General features: G+C 36.5%; 1 protein-coding gene across 3 annotated transcripts in view; it reads left to right on the forward strand.

Moving 5' to 3' along the window:
* Positions 1-245: 245 nt before the first annotated feature.
* LOC137389528 (Golgi apparatus protein 1-like) overlaps positions 246-17,533 on the forward strand; it is a 42,784-nt gene continuing 25,496 nt past the window's right edge. For all 3 annotated transcript variants that reach the window (XM_068075560.1, XM_068075561.1, XM_068075562.1), the window contains exons 1-11: positions 246-876; positions 1,747-1,830; positions 1,919-2,070; positions 6,560-6,659; positions 6,819-6,926; positions 7,323-7,466; positions 8,848-9,049; positions 10,489-10,566; positions 11,149-11,306; positions 12,270-12,385; positions 16,767-16,917. In XM_068075560.1, coding sequence (XP_067931661.1) covers positions 331-876; positions 1,747-1,830; positions 1,919-2,070; positions 6,560-6,659; positions 6,819-6,926; positions 7,323-7,466; positions 8,848-9,049; positions 10,489-10,566; positions 11,149-11,306; positions 12,270-12,385; positions 16,767-16,917 — 1,839 coding nt within the window. In that variant the 5' untranslated portion in view covers positions 246-330. The remainder of the gene's footprint in view (positions 877-1,746; positions 1,831-1,918; positions 2,071-6,559; positions 6,660-6,818; positions 6,927-7,322; positions 7,467-8,847; positions 9,050-10,488; positions 10,567-11,148; positions 11,307-12,269; positions 12,386-16,766; positions 16,918-17,533) is intronic.

Here is a 17,533-nt window from a genome sequence, read left to right on the forward strand (position 1 = left end):
TGAAACCGTATAAAGAAGCATAAAGTTTTGCAGAAATTCACACGAAGTCTAGGTATGAGATAAACTATAATATTCGGTTAAAACGCTTTTGTAGTTGTCTATGAACAACAGTAGAACAAAAGCAATGCTTTCTTGGCAATTGTTGGACGGGTTTTGTTTGACACTCGCAGTTTTGCACTTTAAACCATCTCAGAATTTAGGCTTTTCAAAGCGAACCGAGCGGATACTGTCCGTTAATGCGGGAGGTGATAAGGTGACGTGTCTAAGAGTATAGCGTCGAAATCAAAAGAAAAACACCTTTACACGCGCTACGTTGGGATAAAAAAGATCATGATATTGCGAGCTGCTATATTTTGTCTTTTAATACTAGCATTTGAAGCTGGACCTGTAATAAAGAATAATGTTGATGCAAACCCATCGAATTTAAATAATAAAATCAATGCTGACGTACCAAATGGAAATTTCCAGCAAGGAAATGCTGCAGTGAATACTGGTCAACACGCTATTAACCTGGATCAACAAGGTGGTGGTAACATACCGGTCAATAAAGAAGTGCAGCAAGTTCCCAATGCAGGCGCACCTCAGCAGAATGTAGATGTCAGACAACAAGGACAGCCTCCTAGTATTCCAAACGATGTCGGACAAGCTGACCAGGCGGCAAACCAACAACATGCTAAAAAGTCGGAAGAAATAGACGCATCTTCAGTAATTGCTAAGCATCCTGCATGTATAAATGATGTAAAACGCATTTGCAACGATAAACAAAAAGATGGAGGATCCAGAGAAGAAAAGAAAATTCAGCTTAACTTTGATGTTCTTGATTGTTTTATGTCATACGAAGGTGACGAAGAGCCTCCCTCTGCTGAGTGTCAATCGGTAAATTTTTGTTTGATTGTATGTGTTAAGACTAACTAGTCAAATCTGAGCTGTTGCGTTTTTAGCTGTCATGAGTGTTTGTAATAACGGTTGATTTTACTGTGACGTGTTTTGGTAGTTCCATATATCTTTGCTATAAAACTACTTCAGGGTGTATAGCACAATACAATTAGTGTAATTTTCACAATTATAACTTATCGGTCATATATATTACATAAATAATATATATCCCTTATATATCCCCTATATACATATATATCCGTTATATATATATATATATATATATATATATATATATATATATATATATATATATATATCTGGTATATATGTATACCTATAAGTAATTTAGTAAGTTCTGGAGTCAATTTCCTATTTGAGGTAGGTATAACATATTTTAGTTATTTTTTATGCACATAAGTGGTGTATAAATAAATGGACTTGCATGAACTGAAGCAGAAGAGGGAAAAAGAATCTGTTTTTTGTTTCACTTCCTTATATACTCCTAATACTACTTAATCTACTTGCTTTACCCACTAGCTTTATTCACAAGTTTTACCCACCAGGTTTACCCACCAGCTTTATTCACTCGCCGTAATTGCCAAGACTACCCGCGACTTGCTTCGAGCTCAGACGCCGATATAGCCTGAGCTTACGAAATCCCATAATAAAACAATAGGCTTTATAACAAATGTTTCATCTGAAGCTGTGCATTGTGGTCAATGAAGTTGTGATTCTGATATGTAGTTGGACATTTCATAATTTTTAGTCTTACAAGTAAGTTATGCACACTCAGTTAATTGTACGTAACAATCCTTTCATTCATCTTTGCTGAATACCAGATAACATAGTTTTTTCTTTGTGTTTCAGGTACTTTACCAGTATAAAATGAAGTTGACCCAAGATGGTAGATTTGAAAATGCAGCGAAAGAAGTTTGCAAAGACTTCATTGATGTAAGAAGAGCAAATAACTTTGTTAGTTTACTGTATTTTATTTTGGTATTGTGTGGTTTTGTAAAGCTGTTGCTATGTTTAAATACAGAAACAAAATGTTAATACGCATTGCGGAAATGTGGGTCAGACCGGAGCTTTCTTACCGTGTCTTATGGAGCTGGCTAGCTATGTGGAAGACGATGCCGCCTTTGGTCAGAACTGTTTCAATTTCTTAAACAAAATGCAAAGAGTTATATTCAGGTATGTAGAGACATCTGACGTTAATAAGAAATGGTCAAGAATAATAATATTTTTCTGCTCAAGTTTTTTCTGCGATTATATATAAATGGCACCAACAGCTCCAAATCGTATATAGGATAAGCAAATTTTTTTCTTCTATCGTCCTTTGGAACTTGCCTCAGTTTTAAAGACATGATGCTAAAAAAGCATCATGTTAAAAATCTATAATATCAAACTTCTAACTTCATAACTTCTTTAATATGACAAGAACATGTAAACACGATTGCTGTTAACCTCAAATAAGTTACAATATTTCATACTCAGTACAAGAATAGCGGACTTCCTTATAAGTAGAACTTTTTATTGCTAAAAGATATGCTAGGTACTGTACTAGCAAGATATGATAATATTAACTTTCACTACCTAGTACATACAGGCTTGTATTCTATTCACCGCAGTTAGTTAACTATGATTGCCATTTAATCATTTATATACACTGTAGTTTACTAATAACTAATTAAAATGTTTGGTTTTTTCAAACTGAAAGGCATAAATGAACATATAATTGTAATCTGCCCTAGCAAAGAAGAGGAAGTACAATAAGTTTTGGTTTAAAATAAAGATAGAGCACTGCTTCTCTAATATCCTAATGACCGGTTGTGTGAGAAATCTGGCTAATTTTGTTTTAAATTTTAAAGATTTATGTAATCTAGACGTGTTCATAATTACATCACAGCTGATTTGAGATGCAGCACTCAGGTGTTACGTTAATTAGGTGCACATCAAAACTTGACTGAATGTGGTTGGCGATGTTTGTGAAAAAAATATGTTAGCAGTTTTCATTACAATCTATATATATATTTTTTGCGGTTATACTTGGCATAGAATGTTCAAGTATGTCTGTCTGTCCGGCTATAGCGCACGCTAATTATTTGACCGATGTGGCCATGCGTTACGATGCCCCTGTTAAGAAATATTTTTCGTTAAGGTTCAATTACTATATCTGGGGTCAAGGCCAATTCTTCTCACGCGGTCAATTATATTGAAATATTTTGGGACCTAAGTACAGTCAAACATGGATAACTCGAACTTCAAGGGACCGAGCAAAAGTGTTTGAATTATCAGAGCGTTCAAGTTATCAGAGCACTGTCACAAGTCCATATATTTACTTATTTATTAGTAGATACATGTACATATACAAACTATAATATAAATCAAAAGCACAAATAGCTTGTTTCAAATTAAATGCTTCTAATGTAAAGTTTAAAACGTTTTCATGAAAAAGTATAGAGATTTTTCTATCACTTGAGATTGGTTTGTTGTTTGAGGTGATGTTATTGCCAGGACGTTTTTCAGATTGACATTGGCAAAACTTGATCGTTGTTGAAATGCTCAAAAGAAAAGACATTTTTTTCTTTTGGGGTTTTACCCACGATCAATTTTGCCGTTTTTTTTTTTAAGTTTATGCAGATTACCTTACTTTACCTGGGATTCGTTAAGAGCAACACTCCGAGGCAGTTCAATTAGAAGTTTTACGAGGTTTTACGGTACATTCTATATCACTCACGCTTTTTTAATAGATACTTATTGAATGTACACACGTATTCTGTGTTTAGGTCAAACGATGAATAGTTTTTTGTAGCTCAGACAACGTATTACAACAATTTTAAGACGTTTTAAACATTCAACATTCTGACGTTGATTCAACACGGAATCAACGTCGGAAAACTATTCATCACGGGCTAGCCGGGTCACGCACTCAAGGATTTTCGCCACGCACATACAAAACGACATGCGATTTTTGTTTTGTATGTGCGTGGCGAAAATCCTTGCGCGCGTGACCCGGCTAGCCCGTGCTATTCATCGTATCGCAGTATAAATCAAATTTCACCAAACTTTTAGAAAAGTCGTTGACAAAAATATTTTGCTGATGGTGGTAATAACGACGCTTATGAATTACGAAAAGATGAAGTTTACCTCTATGGCTTTGAATAAAGTGATTTTCTAAAGCGATAACAACCGTTTCGGTAGCCGTTGGGCAAAAAAACAGTTCGAATTAACAGTGTTGAGTTCGAGTTATCTATAGCAATTTATCATTACGTGGGAACGGACCAAAGGAAATGTTCGAATTAACCATGTGTTCGAGCTATCCGTGGACGAGTTATCCATGTTTGACTGTATATGCAACACGAAACTTCTTCGTCTTTTTTTGTTAGGGCAAATTTGTTCGGCCCATGAAATCAACAATAATTGATCTCGAACTTGAAATTTGGCGATTAGTGTATCGATTATATATGTTATTAAAAGATACACGTCTCTAAACTTGCCATGGCGAGGTATCCGGGTTCCTTTATAATAAACACGATTTGCTAACATAAACGATAAAATTTCTGTTAAAAAATTGAAGTTTACTAAAATCCATATTAAAACTACCTTCAAGTATGTGTTAAGTTAATTAAATTCATATAAGTTAAATTTATCGTTTAGGTTGCACGTCTGTCTTGAAGGTAAGAACTCTACGTAGTACATTGTAATGTTATATCTTGCAGATCATAACCACAAAATGCACTAAAGTCATTGTAGGTACCTATAGTTACCAAGGTTAACATAGTATTTTGGTACTATTTTCAATGATGATGATTTTTACCAGGAGGTGATTACATTAGATAATGACTATGGGTTTCTATACCACTCTATGTACGTCTATAGCTTATGATATTTTCGCATGCCAATTTTCACATGCCAATTTTCGCATGCCAACACGGAAACGAACTGAAATCTTATAATTGTATACCAAATAATTTTATATTGTAATCGAAGCGAAATAGACTATATTTAGCCATCACTCTCTAATGAGTTCACATTTACATTTAAACACCTTTACATTTTTTTTTCTAATTTATTTCAAAGAAACACTTCTTTCATTCAAGTTATGAAATTCTAAACTCAAGTTGTTTGAGAAACCTTTACAGTTGTTTTATTTATTTTTAATTTAGTTGTCCTGCACCCAACCTGTTTTTCATGATATGAAGTTTGAAAGTTAGTTGTTTGACAAAGTCTGAAAACCTTTACAATTGCTTTTATTTTCTCTTTATTTTATGTCAACTACACAAAACATTTCTCTCATCATATATTGTTTGAAAGTTGGAATGGCAAATTTCGTTATAAGTTAAATACAAATCAATTTTTTGTTCAAAGGCTTTTTATTACCCGGGCAACGCCGGGTACCACAGCTAGTCATTATATAGATAGCAAAACGTTTCTGCAAACAGTCTTGTTATTCTGAAAAGGCTTTTAAGTGGAAAGGGACTGCCAGCTGTTTTTGCAATAACTATGGGAAGAATAGGCTAGCAGGGACAATTGTTAATAGGAATAATATCTTGTATACTGTGAAGGCCTTTGAAAATGCTCACTCTTTCCAACAACTTTTATGATTGAAATTTAAAAATTTTCAAACAAGAGATTGAGTAGCCAAAATTTTAAAAATAAACTGTGCTCTTATTTAGCTGCCTCGATACATTGTGAATAGATTATTCATAGCTCATTCTCTTGTGTGGCCTAATAATTAGCTTATAACTTTAAACATCAATTTGGTCGATTGACTGGTATGATTTTAACTAGCTTTAGGTTTCGATAGTCTGTTGATACTATGCTTTGTTGGCAAGGTAGGTTTACAACTATTGTAATGCAGTTGATGGGTGCTGGAGTGCTGTGTCTGATAGTTGTTTAGGTGCAGGAGTGCTGTGTCTGATAGTTGTTTAGGTGCAGGAGTGCTGTATCTGATAGTTGTTTAGGTGCTGGAGTGCTGTATCTGATAGTTGTTTAGGTGCAGGAGTGCTGTATCTGATAGTTGTTTAGGTGCAGGAGTGCTGTATAGACTGATAGTTGTTTAGGGGCAGGAGTGCTGTATCTGATAGTTGTTTAGGTGCTGGAGTGCTATATCTGATAGTTGTTTAGGTGCAGGAGTGCTGTATCTGATAGTTGTTTAGGTGCAGGAGTGCTGTATCTGATAGTTATTTATACTGATTACTATGGATCTGCCAAGATTAAGCTCAACAGTTTTATGATGTTAATTGCTTATTTGTGACTTGGAATACTAAAGCTATAGGTCTGATAGGATACTGTGTCTATAAGTCTGATAGGATACTGTGTCTATAGATTTGATAGGACACTGGTTCTGTAGGTCTGATAGGATACTGTGTCTATAGATTTGATAGGATACCGGTTCTATAGGTCAGATAAAAATATTAAAGCTTACTGGTTGCTGTCAGCAATTTGGCGTAGTTATCTTCCCCCTGTTCTTTGTGTCTGAACATTGAACCATGTATCTATTACACGTAGGTGTGACTGTATTCAAAATTTTGGTATAGTGACAGTTGCTCCACTGTGAGACTCGTTCAGTTACTCTTTTCTGGTTACTGCGTCACCCTCATTCATGACCTTTTCCTTCCTGTTTGATCTAGAAACGAGAGTGTTTCAAAGAAATCTAATATATGTTTATATGTTTCAGCGACTACCACCTTGTGCACGACTTTCAAAAAGACTGCGGATCTGACATAGTGAAGCTTAATTGCGGCTTCATATTCGATGACAAAGCACAGTCTGAATCTGTATGTATGATTCTCTATCTTCTCTGTGTTCTCCACTTGCTAGACTAGCTTATTCCCTTCTTTATTCACCTATTTTTCTAATTTTCATAAGTATTTGTCTCCCCTATTCTTTGCATCTGCTGCCGCTTGCTCGCTGATTTCTGATGGCGTGTGATTTAGGTGCAGCATCATAACCAAGGCAGGGTCATAGAATGTCTCATCAAAAAAGATATGTCAGCTCTAACAAAGGATTGTAAGCACCAGATATTGAGAGTGTCAGAACTTCAGGTCAGTGTACCATCTTATGTCTCTCAGTTTCAATGGGCATAACTACACAACTATACTCTTCTTCGAAACTAGCATTCTAGTACTGTTCTTGTATATTGCTAAAATCATTCATGCAATGATTACAGACTTCTCAGGGGTTAGAGAATATATTAACATTATATAATAATAAAATTAGGATTATTAATAAAATATTAATAGATTAATTAAGAGTTGCTTAAAACTGTAGTAAAAAATCACAGACTAGTGAATTGAAAGCATTGAATTGTTCATTTGATTGGTGTGTTCTTTAGCAACCAGAAATTTGATATGTTTTTATCGCTTCTCTTTGAGCCTGTCTGACAGGTATTTGCCGTTTCGTACTTCTCATTTAATGCTCATCAATCAACATGCCGGCAGGCTGATGATTACCACTTGGACAGACCACTATTCTTTGCTTGCCGAGCTGATAGGGAAAAGCATTGCAAGGTAGTGCACAGCGGAAATGGCAAAGTCTACAAGTGCCTTATGGAAAAACAGCAGGAGGGAGTACTTGACAGCAAGGTGAGTCAGCCTTCATTGTCTCACCTGGCAGCGCTAGGCCATTTTGTGTTCACACAAGAGATCATAATAGCTGATAGAATATTGATGCTTGGTGCAAAACCTATGTTTCATATAGTGTGCTCTCCCTCACTGACCTTTGTCTGGAGAGCAGTCTAAAGAGCAGCTGGCTAGTGGTCTGAACGCCTGACTACAAACAACAGGTTGTTGGAGTCCTATTTTCGAAAAAGGTCACTGGTGTTGACATGAATGATATCCAACCTTAAAATGCTCTCTGCAACTGGGCATGTCTCCAGTCATCGAGGTTCCTTGCCACTGGTCTCCGACATGTTCAGCCATGATCACAGAGACATTGTTTGTGAAACACTGGCTCTCAACAACACGCACAGGCTCAGCTCAGCCGGCGAAGCAGGGAACTTCGACGGATTGCTCCATAGTCATAACCGTCATCTCCTGAGCCATTTGTTGTTTGCACACTAGTTGGTTTCGGGTTAATTGCAAAGCCCCTGAGATTTTACTTTGACAGAGTAACTTCTTGCATTCTGCTAGCTGCTGTAGTTTAGAAGGACTTATTCGTGGTTTTGGTTAATATTTACTACCCTGACAATCACATAGCTCATTTGGTGCAATAAAATCTCACAAATTCCTACTTTCCTGATCAAGTGCATTACTGTCATTTTTGTCCTGTTGTTTTTTCCTGTTAGCTATGTTAGCTTTGGTAGAGTTTAGGTCTGGCTCTGGTTTTTCCTATTGACAGTTTTAAATGAACAAGAGCAACTATGGTGATATTTGTTCCAAGTTTGAAAGGGTTATTTAAGGTCAATGGTAAGGAGCAAGTGCCCCTGCTGTGTAATAAAGTTATGTTTCTTCTCATTTAAATCATTTTATGGTCTGAGAGAAAATAATTCAGACTGACTAGGTGCAACCTTTTTTTCTACTCATTTCAGTACAAGAACATTTTTGGTAAGTCTATGTCGGAGGCTTAATGAAAATTCATTGTTCTGGTCTTAAAGTTATGTGTCGCGTGGCAAAGTAGCACTTGTTCTCATTGAGTTGGATGCTTTGTAAACGTATCATTCTTATTGTTTAAATTTGGATGTTAACCCAAGTTCTAAATTGAAGCAGTAAGAATGAAAATGTGGTTCAATTGCAAACCGCAGCAGCATGTCGGAAGAGTTGGACTGCTGTTTCCTCTTCCTTCCAGTTTCTATAGTTAACGTTCCAACCTAGATGAGAGAAACTTCATCTAGGTTGGAACCTGGTCTATCAGTTTCTTGGTTGACTGTCGTTGGGAGGTTTTCTACAGTTTACCCGGGTTATGTATCTCAGTGAGTATTAATTTAGAGTTGTGTAGTGTGTAACGCCACGCCCCTTTTACCTGCAGTGTGTGGAGCAGCTGATAAAAAGAGAGCAGCTGATGGAAGCTGATGCTAAAGTAGACAGAACCTTTTACCAAGCATGTAGAAGTCTCCTCACTGAGACAGGCTGCAAACCTGCTGCACACACGACGGACCTTGATGCCATTAAATCTATGAGCGACACCCTAATCTGTCTGATGGATGCTGAGGCAGAGTCTGACAAAGAATGTAAGTCTTTCTCATGAATAGTAGTCTTGGTCAAAATATTAAAGCACTCAATTTAATCAAAGTTGAATGGACTTTGTGTGAATACCTCTATAGACTTGTATACCGCATGGTAAAGTTAAATTGTTGACTAATACCTCATTATAGAGTTTACAGTCTACCCATTCTCTAACAATTAATGTAATATTTATTGAAAATTGTTCAGAAAGTTTTTTATGGAGGTCTCACCTGAAAATAACTTTGTGCGTTTGTGTTTATACAGCTTTGAATATTTCAGTTATCACCGAGCATGAACTATAGCTTAAGGAGATGAGCTTCTGTAACTAAGTAAATTCATTTTCAATAGCAAGTATTTTAATCTAATGGCAATAAAATGGCTTTGAATTTAGTGAATTTGCATAGGTTTAACAGACTATGTGTGATATGTAAAGTCCATTGAAGTCTTATCCAGGTTTTGATGACGTGAAAGATGAATCGCCCGTAATTTTGACCTTGGCTCTAGTTAGAGCTTGTTTTTATCAAATTGTTCTGTTTTAAGTCAGGAGCACAAAGTTTATAAAAATCCTTGTGAATTTAAGATTAGTTGTGGGTTTTTTGCGCGCATTTTTATAGGATGTATTGCAAGACAATGATGTTCACATAATGTGTAGACGAGTGGTCAAAAATATGATTTGAATGTTAATCTTGGGTTCTCAAACTCGCCTGTCGGTTATTACTCAGCATTTTGATCATCGGCTGCTACATGGATGGAAAGCTGATGATTGATATCACCTAGTTGAATAAGCATGCTGATTGATAGATATCTGCTGGCTTTCCATTGATTGATCTTTGTGCGGCTGGGTTAAGATCAAGCAATGCATAAATGTGAAAACATTGACTGTAGATTATTCAAACTTTGTCCGATTCCACGGCTTCATACCTTTATTAATAGAGTGACACGTATTCATGACAATCTATAGTTTTTATGTGAGAGTAGTTGCTTGCTATTACTGTGGTTTCTCACACGGCTAATAAAAAAATGATCATAAATTTGTTGACAAAAACACTCAATGAATGAAACATAGGATTTCTAATTACAGAGGAGTTCCAATTCGATAGCCTTAGCTTTGGCCACCAACCGCACCATAGCCCACATATAGTTGTTATTTTTGTGATTTTTTGTGAGCGTAAGCTTGTGTATGCACATATTATAGATTCTTCAAATAGAGCTGTGACTGACACATTAATTATACCAAACTGCTAATCGTAGTGATGAAACATTAATTGCATTTGAGATTGAGTAATGATTGGGCTATGTTAGGCCATGGTAGTTCCACGTGGAAATGTGTGATGATTCTTCCACGTGGCTATGCCTTGTTGGCATTTGTGCGGACACATCGTTTTACTGGCTTGGCATTGCCAGTACTACTTGGCACTGCCTCTACTGGCTTCTCTGTTTGCAGATGATGTTAGTGAGGCTTGTCAGAATGAGATAGAGCTCTTCCAAGGAAACCTGATGAATGAGTACAAAATAACAGCTGGTAAGATATACCAGCTTTTTGACCCCTCTGCTGTCTCTGACCCCTCTGCTGTCTCTGACCCCTCTGCTGTCTCTGACCCCTCTGCTGTCTCTGACCCCTCTGCTGTCTCTGACCCATCTGCTGTCTCTGACCCCTCTGCTGTCTCTGACCCCTCTGCTGTCTCTGACCCCTCTGCTCCCTCTGCTTGTGTGATACCATGACCTTTCAGACATGACACTATTGTCAGTGTAGGTAATGCTTACTTGAGCTTGTTGCTGATTTTGAGGTTTTTTCTAATTTTTTGCTCGACTGCCAGCAATAAAATATGGTGTAAATCACTATTTACCACTAATGCACAGATTAAGGCTTGTTAAAAGGTTGTCACTCCTTGAAGATCTCGTTGTTATTAGAGGTCAAAGTCTCCCGTTGCAATTTAGAAGGATAGCTGTTGCTATTGCTGGTAACGTAGAATATTTAAGGTACTTGACTAACGCTGTTGCATTAATACGAAGCACTTCACGTAAGCGTATTCACCCAATGAGCTGAAAAGGTCGATGTAAGAATGTCTTTGAAGGAGATTATTTGCTAAATGTTGACTTTTAGGAATTGTCTCGCACTGTCAAAAAGAGATTGATGAACACTGCTTGGGAATGAAGAAAGCCCACGAAAAGGATGGAACTATACATTGTCTGATGGACCTGGCTATGCCCACGCGCCACGAAGATAATAAACCTTCTATATCTAACAAGTGTAAGGCAGAGGTAAGCTTTCATCTTATGCTCACATAAAACATGTTATCTTGGCAAAGTTGGAGTATATTCCTTTAAATATCATATCTGATTGGTTTACATCTTTAGACTGAGGAACTTGGTTGTAGCAGATTTGCAAATTATAGCAAAGACAGTTTGCATTGCATTGTGTAGCATAGGCTTGCTGTGCATTATTGGATAAGTTAGAATTGACTTTCTTTCACTACGAATTTCCAGGTTAATCTCATCATTGATGAGATTAACCTGGAAATATTTACTGATAGATTAAAACTGTACTGATAGATTGAAACTGTACTGATAGATTGAAACTTTTTTATAGCTTAACATTCCTTGTCAACCTCTCGCGTTCCCAACTATTTTTAATGAACGCAAAGTGGTTATAACTTTGTTTCACGTATATTCAGTTAATTTCACATCATCTGCAATCTTTGTTCATTGGTATTCATAACGCATCTTCTGGATGTCAGGCTTGTGATATGGTAATAGCTATCAGCATTAGATGTTTCTGGTTAAACGAGGTATCTGTGCAACCTAAGGCTACACTGACTGGAATATCGGTGGTCGATATCCCAATCGGGAGTCGAAATTTAGAGGTTATAAATGCAGCCATGTCAATTTGTCTTTACGCTTATTGGATATCTCAACGTTTCTTGTTGCTGATTGGATATCTCAATGTTTCTTGTTGCTGATTAGATATCTCTGCATGCTACTCTCTATACCTGATTTTTAAACTATAATCCCCTCAAAGGTATTCTATGTTTCTATGAAATATTGTGTCACGGAAATTCTATGTTCGTGTGTCAAAAGAGTGTGCCATATTACTGTGTCACTGACAGTGACAGGTGACAGGCGTGTTAAAGTAGTTTATGCATTTTTTTCTTTAACCATCCACTGGACATGAGTTTATTAAGTGTAATGAACAGCTGTTAGTCAGGGTGTTTTCATCGCTGCCAGGTAACCAGTCTGTTGGAGGAAACGCGACCTGGAGGCAGCAGTCTGCTTGCCATAGATGGTTATCTCATGGAACAGTGCCATGAAGAGATCAACCAGCACTGTCGGGGTAACAAACAGTAAGTGTATATATACTTTTACTACACGCACATAGCAAACAGTTAGTGTATATATACTTGTACTATACGCACATATCCAACGGTAAGTGTATATATACTTGTACTATACGCACATATCCAACGGTAAGTGTATATATACTTGTACTATACGCACATATCCAACGGTAAGTGTATATATATACTTGTACTATACGCACATAGCCAACGGTAAGTATATATATGCTTGTACTACATGTATATGCACATAGCCAACAGTAAGTGTATATATGCTTGTACTATACGCACATAGCCAGCAGTAAGTGTATATATGCTTGTACTATACGCATATAGCCAACAGTAAGTGTATATATGCTTGTACTATACACACATAGCCAACAGTAAGTGTATATATACTTGTACTACACGCACATAGCCAACAGTAAGTGTATATATGCTTGTACTACACGCACATAGCCAACAGTCAATGTATATATGCTTGTACTATACGCACATAGTCAACGGTAAGTGTATATATATTTGTACTATACGCACGTAGCAAACAATTAGTGTATATATACTTGTACTATACGCACATAGCAAACAATTAATGTATATTTACTTGTACTATACGCACATAGCAAAAAATTAGTGTATATATACTTGTACTATACACACTCCAACGAAATGCGTCGTTTGCATAGCCAACGAATTGACAATGCGTCATTTCGAAATGAACATGTTGTTCTACATTGGTAGAGATGGAGCAGACGCAACATCTATGATTAGCTGAAAATTGTTGGTTATTGCGATCTTGTTTCAATTATATATATTTCCGACGCGCGCTAGCTGCATTTAAGATCGACTGTCAAACAACAAAGATGACGACAGCGCTTTACACAAACTCCCTTTATTTGTGGGCAAAGATATTCTCACTGATAACATATACTGTATATGATTGGCACTACCATAAATTCAAACTGTTTTTAAAATATTTCTAATTAACTTTTTCAGTAATCAACTATGTTAATTTTTTCTTCTGGTCAAACTATCTTTTTTTATAAGTCAATTTATGTCATAAACTCAAATTACTTTCGTACTTAATTGTTTTCTTTGTTGGCATAGGGTTTTATTTGAATGAAATCTAGCAATACAAATAGCTGCACATACACCGTTGTTATTACAAACTATTGACGATTTACATAACAATACATCAGTAACGATACTGGAACATTCAGCAAGGATGTCAGGGTGTTCACACAATCGAGGCCAATTCTCATTGGTGAATATATTTGTCAACTCGACGCATCGCCTAGTAGCTTCGGTGCGTGTAACCACTGCGAATATCTATGCTACGCGTCAGCGATGCATTTCATTGGTGTGTAGCCAGGCCTTCACATGTAGAATAGTCATCTTATTGTAGCCACCATCGCCACCAAGTCTCATTGGAACCAGATCCGTATAGTTTCACAGAGTCCCGCGACTAACAGAAGCGTATACGGGAGCTCGCTCGATTCCAAACAAACAGGCCACGCCTACTATTTTTATATAAGTTATAATGGAAAGGCCGTAACATTAATCAACAAAAACTACTCCCATTAGCAGTCGCTTTAAAATTGATTGTTGTATCATGAACCATTTGAAAAAAAAACAAAATTTCCTACAAAAAGCTGCTAATAACGTTTTTGTAAAAACGTAAAGTAAATGCAAAAAAGAGCGGTATTGAGAGCAAGGTATGAATATTCCATTAGAGATCAGTATGTCGATCCGGTTTGTTTGGAATCGGATGTTTTTGTTTCCGGTTTTGGTCGCGAGACTTTTTAAAGCTATATGACTTTGCCAGTACAGACCTGTATAACTTCACAGAGTTTCACTGCTAACGGATGCGCATATCGGAGCTCGCACGGCTCCAAACAAACAAGCCGCGCCCACTATTGTTTTATATAAGTTATAATGGAGAGGCTGCAACACCAACCAACAAAAATTACTCCCATTGGCAGTCGCTCTGAAATTGATTGTTGTATTATACACCATTTGAAAAAAGACAAAATTTTCTACAAGAAACTACCAATGATTCTTTGTGATAAAGTAAAGTAAATGCAAAAGAGTGAGATGTTGAGTGCGAGGTAAGAATATTCCATTAGAGATTAGTATGTCGATCGGGTTTGTTTGGAATCGAGCGTTTTTGTTTCCGGCTCTTGGTCACGGGACTCTGTGAAACTATACGGCACTGATTGGAACAACATATGAGCCACTACTCTGTTCCATTGAGAGGTGTCGGCGGGTGCTTGCTTCATGGCTATCACAATTATCAGTAGGGTGTTACTCAACTGTGTGTGTATGTAATATATAATATGTATAATGTATACCATAAAACCTCTATTTACCGTACTTTTCAGGCTATTAACCGCACCCCTATATAAGCCGCATCTGCTTTATTTTCAAAAAAACCATAATAAAACAATCCATAATCCGCACCTTAGTTTTGGCTGCAGAACTCAGGGCGGTGCTGTTTAACACGGCAGCCACTTTGCTGGTTAAAACGGAACAGTGCCGTTAGGCACTGGTACGAATTAACCGACGCTTTTTAACTGAGTGCCTAACAGAACAGTACCGTTAGACATCGCTTCGTTTTTTCTTTCACCGCCTGAGGCGCACTAACCGGAGATTCCGGTTAATGTGCCCTAGCGGTGAAAGAAAAAACCACGGAATAGCCGCACCCTTATGTAAGCCGCATGGCTCAAAACACTGGAAAAAAGTAGCAGCTAGTAGTCCGAAAAGTACGGTAAGTGCCATGGCACTGTATTTTTCAACCCTTCCTGTATAGTGGCGTTGTATTAAAGGTGATGTTCATATAGAGGGTGGTGCTTTATTTTTTGGTTAACTCGTAAGATTTCGAGAGGATGAATTAAACCCTTTTACGAGCAAAGTGATGCTAATGCTGCCTATATTTTACACTCTCCTTCAGGTGGAGCGACATTTTCACCATCGGCCTCGGCATTTCCGCTAAACCATTTTTCATATATCAGAATCATATTCAGTATTTCATATGTACCATTTGTCAGTATCAGAGCGAATTAAACGAAGAACTAATTTCAGTAAAGCATTATGGCTATTTTTTTGCCCGTTTCCTATAGTGGCATTCTAGTAGAGGTGGCGTTCAAATAGAAGTTTTGCAGTATATGGATCAAAATTGTTATGAGACGTACCAAAATTCTTTGGCCAAAAACCAAGTTGGTAGGATAAACATGGTTTACGACTATGGTATAGCTAATAGAAGAATGCTTCGAAGGACATGCAAAAGAAGTTATTTAAGTTTTCAAATGGTATCACCCATCCATCAAATTTTCTACTTCAGTGCCTGCACTGATGTAGGAAATATGATGATGCGCTTCAACTCCTATTTGCTGTTAATTGTTGGTCAAATCTTAAATAAACAATTTTTAATAGTGTAATTTTGTAAATTCACAGCCTACTTTGAAGATATTTTATGAAATGATCAGTAATATGATGCGAGTTTAGCAATATCTGCCTATTATTTTGTGACTCTGTACTAGTACCCGATGTCAGATATTAGATGTACTAGATGTCAGTAAATAATCACCTAACATTCAATCTTAAATAAGTTGTCATTCATTACATATTTAGCGAGAATGTAATTAGAGAGGAGACAATTCCAGACAATTGTTTAATAAATGGAATATCTTCAATTTGGTTTAACTAATGGTATCCATAGAGGTATCCATAGAACATTGTTGAAATATACAAATTAAAATTAGCGAATCCTGACATTGAATGTCGTTACTTAGTGATGCTCTTTATGTTCTTCCTTTGTTTTATTTTTTAAGCGTTTTTAAAATTCTGTGATTTAGAAATTGTTTTATATCCTTTTCCAATATATGACTGCTAGGTGATTGCAACGTTGTAATGGGAAAGTTCACGTATCTCCTGTTATACATAATCTAAATTCTAAATAGTCGATTCCATTCACCTCATTCTCTAATGTATATTTGTAGAAGTAGCACAGTACGGCTGAATATGTACTGTAGTATTATTATACATACAAATCTATCAAATAACAATGCTAGGTAAATTTAAATATAATTATATCTTTAATCAAGAATATGGTATGTTATGTTTGATGCAGTCTAATTTATGTGCGTTGTCTGTTGTTTGTGTCGGAAAGTTTGGATTAGTTACAGGCATACATTATGTAGCTAGAGCTCAAGAGATAGTGTTAAAATTAGTGATGAGGGAAAATGAACACGCAGGTGTTACTAACATACCACATAGTAGGCTGATCAGTAAGTAATGCTCCTTTATACTAGCAATCTACAAGTTGTGGATGAGATTAGCTTAACAGCATCACAAGTCTTAGTAAAGACAAGCCTTCATGTTTACACAGACCTCTGGACTGTCTCATGGATGAGATTAGAAAAGGCAAGATGCCCCACAAGTCGGAATGCGCCAGGCATCTTCTGGAACTCGAGTATTTTATTTCAAGGAATTACAAACATGACATGAAACTTGTCAAGGCCTGTCATCGAACTATCAAGGTAAGTGACTCAACATTTTCACAAGCTGTCTTTAAACACATAGGGTACAAAGGCTTATGGTTATGAAGAAACAAGATTGGAAAAAACCACGATTTTATGAAAAAAAATCCAATAAACTAGGTTTTTTGAAACCGGTTTTTATGGTTTAAACCAGTTTTTATGGTTTAGATAATTTGATCAAAGTTTTTGCAATTTCAAGTCTAATTAACATCTCTTACTATAGCTGCATGATTGAGTATTGAACATACATATGTGGAATCATCTGTTAAAGATGGTACTGTGGCATTTGTTATCAGAAAAAGGAGAGAAAACATATAGAAATTTCAGAATAAACTTTTAATCAAACATGATTAAAATTGAAGAAATACGGAACAGAAATCTTATCACATAAAGTGAATATATTACATACAGCTCTATGTATAAGTAGGAATTTTAATCCCAGTGATTAATTGCACGGTAGTGAAGAGTAGCTTGACATTTTGCTACGTGTGCTTTAAGCCTATCTGCGTGAGCTTGCATTACGACAGCACACTTAATACATTTTGGATTAAAGCCTTTGCTTTTTGCAGTTCGAGTAAAAAACTGCCAAATGGGATCCTGTCTGCAAGGCATGTTG

This window comes from Watersipora subatra, chromosome 3, assembly GCF_963576615.1.
Source record: "Watersipora subatra chromosome 3, tzWatSuba1.1, whole genome shotgun sequence".
In the NCBI taxonomy this organism is placed as follows: Eukaryota; Metazoa; Bryozoa; class Gymnolaemata; order Cheilostomatida; family Watersiporidae; genus Watersipora; species Watersipora subatra.